At 39.7% G+C, this 5,448-nt stretch overlaps 1 protein-coding gene across 1 annotated transcript; it reads right to left on the bottom strand.

Annotated features, from left to right (window-relative positions):
• Positions 1–476: 476 nt before the first annotated feature.
• Positions 477–1,603, bottom strand: LOC122655349 (transcription factor bHLH120-like). The gene is made up of 3 exons (XM_043849552.1): positions 1,217–1,603; positions 695–1,069; positions 477–596 (listed from the first exon to the last, which is right to left on the bottom strand). Exons 1-3 carry the CDS (start codon positions 1,601–1,603, stop codon positions 477–479), a joined length of 882 nt encoding a protein of 293 aa, XP_043705487.1.
• Between the last annotated feature and the right edge of the window lie 3,845 nt (positions 1,604–5,448).

The following is a 5,448-nucleotide window of genomic DNA, read 5'->3' on the forward strand; positions in this document are numbered from 1 at the left end:
AAATTAACTTACCAATTAGTATATTTGATGTCCAGTCTTCCCAATTCGCTTGAGAGTAAGAAAGGAAGAGAAAATGGTACAAAAAATCACAAGCTCGATCAGGTTAATGGAGGGAGAAACCAGTTTTGTATAAAATGAAAGATGCATGCATGCAATTAACATTCTCAACATGGCCACCTTCTTCTTCAATAAGATCGAGCTGGGAGAATCCAAGCCAACTGTGTGGGTTTCCATTCTTATCTAAAGATTCAATCAGAAGAAAACTATATTTGTACATAGTAAAACCATTGACAACCTCCAAAGAGAAACTACAAACTAGCTACCAAATTAACACTTCTGAAATCCACCAAGGAAAAACACCCTTCCAATTCAGCAAAGGAGGAAGAAAAAATTAAAAGAGAAATTACACCTTCTCTTATCAGCTAGATCAAGGTTCTTGAAACCCTAATATTGTCGGATGGGATGGAGATTCCACTTCATTGGCCCTCGTCATCCCACATGGATAGAGAGTCCAGAGTCCTCGAGGAAGAGGAAGCCATCAAATCAGTCAGTATCTGCTGTAGCCGGTACAGATCCACAGTTGTGAGATCGCTAACCTGTACATACACGAGTTAGAGGAAGAAACCCTAAAACTTGGGAAATATTCAATCAAAGTTGATAAATGAAAGAGCAGAAAGGATTTAATTAGTACCACCTCGGAACGAATAGTGTGAAATGATCTCTCATCCTTTGTAGTAGAAACACAGCTAATTACACTAAACCCATGGTCGACCAGCACTCTCAGCACCCTCGACAATGGATGAAACTCCTCTCCATTTCCCCTCAACCCACCACTGCTGCTAATAATAACTTCCACACCATCCAAACAAGGCTGGACAGTGACAAAGTACTCTGCCGGCGGCGGCGGCTGCGGCAGTGGACAATTGATGTCGGCGGTGGCGGTAGCGCCTGAATTGGGTATGTTTCTGAGGAGCTCATCTCTCTTACCACTAAGTAGTTGAATTCTGTTGCGCATGTCATTTATATAATTTGCAGCCTCGTTCATGTGATCGGAGATAGCTCGCTTTCCCTGCAAGATTGGATTTACCAGCAGTTCGACACCCCTAATAAAACGGCTAAATAATAAGGAACCCAGATCAAAGAAAAGGAGCTAGGTTGTAGCTAGGGTTTTATATGTACGTATCTCAATATTCTTAATTGGTCTCATTAATCTCACCTTGAGATATTGTAGAGGGAGAAGTGATCGAAGAGAAGCATAAAGGGTAGTCATTTCTTGCCTTCTTTGTCGCTCCAAATCTCTGTGCATAATTCTTTTCTTAATTTTCTCGTTACTGCAGGTTTCATCGAAAGAGTTGGGAATCGGATTCAGCCTTCCTCCTCCTCCTACTCCAGTTATATCGAGATTAAGAGAGGGATCATTAGTAGTGAAGTGTAAAGAAGGAGGCATGAGAAGCATATCATCTTGGGGTGGGTCTTTGTGTTGCAGGTTATGATGATGAGTAGATGAAGCTTGGAAGAACAGCTCATCATCGCCTTGTTGGAAAGGGAATAAGATTGGTTGATTTGGGGGAATAAAATCCATACGTTTGGGTTTCTCTTCCATCTTTAATTATGGGATCCAGAGACATCAGACATGGAAGGATGGAGGAGTAGAAGAAGAAGAAAGAAGGGGCCGGATACGTTTTTAGGGTATAATATCTTCTCTCTCAAGGAAGGATTGTGTTAATTAGTCAAGAAGAGCTGCTGCGATATGCTTTAGACTTCACAGACAAGCTCACCTTCCCCCATTCCAACCTCTTTTTTAAGCTTTTATATAATATATAGCTCTCTATCTCTTGCCTGCTACGCCTGTAAAGTGCCAAAGGGAGGGGGGGAACTGTACATTTTATACACATATGTTGTCGTTTCTTATATCCGCCATTAATTTTGTGTGTTTTTCTTCTTCTTTTTGGTAAAACCACCATTAATTTTGTTGTGCGTTTGATGGGGGACTGGGGCACGTGCTGGTAGAATTCCAAATCCATGCATCGGATTAATGGAACCACATCCTACATGTTATGGGACCCACCTAATCAAAGAAAGGGTTATTCCCCTCACCCATCCAATTCTTGAATCCGGAGGGTTTCTTTGGGTTGGGGATATGGGTTTCAAAAAAATCCATTTACTAGGGTTGGGCGTGGCTCATCCCCTCTTATGGAGCCCTAAGGGTGTAAAACGGTCCGAACCAGGTATTCGGTTTGGTTCTGATTCGATTTCAAGTAATATGGTAGGGACATCTAGATCCGGACCAAGCCCCGGATCGATTCTAGAATTAGATACTATAGCCGAACCTTGTCAATTCAGTTCGGTTCTAGTTACAATTCGATTCTTTTATGATTATTTTATCTGATTCTTATCTAAACAAAGTCAAGTCTCATTAATCAATATTTTCTACAATACAGTGATACTACAACAACAATAATACATCATACAAGGACTAGGCACAAATGCACAATAGCTGTTATAGCTCCTATAGACTAGAAACCACCCTACACGTAAGTAGAAAAATGAATATTCATGATGGAATATCATCTCCAAAACAAAGTCTTGGTTGAATAACCCCGGTTTTGCCAAATCACCAACCACCTTGTTTGCAACTCTCGGTTTCCATTGAAATTGAACAGTAATTTTAGAGTAGCAGACAAGAAGTTCGTTGAATCATAATCATAGGGTTAACTTAAGGCTTAAGCCTTAAAGCAGTAAAAAACTAATTGTTAAAAGCTATTAGGGTTTTAACAAGGCAAGTAATTCGGTTCGATCCATCGATTTAGTGGCTAGATCCGGATCCAGACCGAACCGAATTAGAAACACATATTTTAGATCCAGGACTTAACAAGATTATATTCAATCCTGATCGGTTCAGGTTATTCGGTCCGGATCCAAATTGAACCAAATTATAAATACATATTTTGGTTCCAAGACTTCACCAGATTATATTCGGTCCAAATCCGTTCAGGTTATTCGGTCCAGAGCCGGATTATGTTTCGGTCCTGGTTCCATATTGACACCCTTAGTGAGCATGGTCTTACTAATTGATATTGGGACGGTATTGGTCTCTCGGATACTAATCTGATATCGATGTGGATCAATCTATATCGGTCTGGATCGGCCTGCAAGGTTTGCAAATATAACTCTTTGGAATCAGACTCCAAATTAGCCCAATATCGACCAATATCATGGTTTTAAGAATTGGTTGTGGTTCGTATCGGTCGAGATTGGTCCAACATCAGCCTAGTATTGATCGGTATCAACCTTGTATTGGTCTGTATCGGTCTGAATCAGCCTGCAAAGTTTTTGAAGATTTGATCTAGATCCGTCAAATCAGCGGTCTGGATTGGTATCCAATCCAAGGCCTGATACCGATTCCCAGCTCAGTTTCAATCAAGAATCAATATCGGCCTTTGTTGATACCGATATGCATTGGTTGACACGGTTGATCCAATATCGATTTTTAGAATCAATGTTAGTGAGTCAATCTTAATGAAGACTGAGTATGACCAGACAAATCAAGAATGATCACGAGAATCACCGATGGGGACAATCGAGAGGAGGGGGTGTGAGGACCAATGGTGTGGGCGTAAGTGGTTTTAAATCTCGGATCAGAATGATAGAATTAGTTGAGTCTGGAACCAATTGGGGTTGATTCCAATTAAACTTGATTCTATGCATATTGAATCTGACCGAGTTAGGACGAATCAAGACGACTCCATTCGATGTCAACCGAGTCATACAAATTTCTATCAATTCTAAGACAAATCAACTAGGAATTGAAGTCAACTGTTTGTAGAGATTATGGTTGCCTTGTCGGTAGTGTGTAGGCTCCCAAGAGATCATGGATTCAACTCTCTTATCTTCACCTTATGTTATAAGGCACTCCTTTCCCCCTCCTTTGCAAGTTAGTTGAAAGTTCGAATTCAAGCCAACCGGTGTCTCTTGGTTGGTACTCGTATGATAAAATATATATTGATTGGAATCGAATTATATCGGACCAGTATTGGGTATATTTTGAAAAATAATCAACTTTTTCGTTGATATAGCCAATCCATATCAATATCGCATCATTATCAAACTCCGATGATATCGATATCAACGGTATCGATATTTAGAACCATGGTTGGTCTTATGGAAACCCTACTCAAGGTAGTTCCCTTCGCATTTCTCAGCCAGACTGACCAGCCCAAGAAACACATCATGTTCAATCTCTGATTAGTTGAACCAGTTCAACACGTAAGAGTGTCAATAGGTCGGTTCGGTATAGTTTCAATTGGGTTGAATCTGTTTCGGTCCAACTTGAACCAAGCCGTTAACATAGTTTTCAGTTTCGATCGATTTTGGTCCGATTTCTTTTTCTTTTTTTAAATTATCATTTGTAATGGGTTTACTATTCGGTTTGGTTTGATTTGGTTTCAATATTAATGTATACATAAGGAAATTAATGAGAAAATCTTGGGTTTGGGGGGATTTTAGGTTTCTTAGTGTTTTACTATCGACCCAGAATTTTATCAATCTAATCGATTCACGCTGAATTTTGACACCCTCCACAAACATATTTCTCTTATTGTGGACCATCATAAGATCATAATTATAAACCATTGTAGTCGTCATTAGCCGACATATGGGGCTCTTGTCTTGTAAAAGAGTACATATATTTGGATAAGAGAAGGCATATATTGTTGGGTGGTCATTGGCTATTTAGAGAGTGGGAGAAGTTGTTAAATGGCAATATATATATATAAATATATTTAAGAAAAGCACTTGCCAACAATATCAAGGAGATCTCCGGGGGACCTGGAATACCAAATTTTTTAAAACACCTCGAGTTAGACGAGGAGCTGTTACGGTCTATTATAATTTATAAGCCAAATCAAAGGACGACGACAAAAGTAAGTAGTAGCTTTCCATCTGTGTCTTTGCTTTGGTACGTACGTAGACATACTCCAATTTTAATACGAAATTGGTGGGCTTTCCTTTGCCTTTATTTCTTGATCTAATTATCATTGAAGATAAATGCATTGAACCAAATCTCTCTCCATCATGTTCACATCTTTTCTGGTCATTCTTCCAGGAATTATATGAAGTATTGTCCTAGTCCCACACTAGGTTTTATTTAGATTGGTGGAGGCCGGGGTGGTGGTGGTGATGGGACCATCAATAGAAGAAAAAGGGTGGTGTTTTATTTTTAAGGACTAAGTTTTCTGGCCTCCACCCATAGAGGTCGGTTCACCCACCATCTTAGGGTTCACAAACCTCTCCTAGAGTTTTAATGCAGTATTGATAATTCATAGGATTTATGCCATGACACCCATGGCAGAAGTAGAAATGGATGTTCATATCAGGTTTGTATTTGTTGTGGATAAAAACTAGCCTCAGAGGCGATTAAGATAGTTCCACATCGATTAGTACTGAAGG

The sequence above is a fragment of the Telopea speciosissima genome, chromosome 1 (genome assembly GCF_018873765.1).
Source record: "Telopea speciosissima isolate NSW1024214 ecotype Mountain lineage chromosome 1, Tspe_v1, whole genome shotgun sequence".
Lineage (NCBI taxonomy): Eukaryota > Viridiplantae > Streptophyta > Magnoliopsida > Proteales > Proteaceae > Telopea > Telopea speciosissima.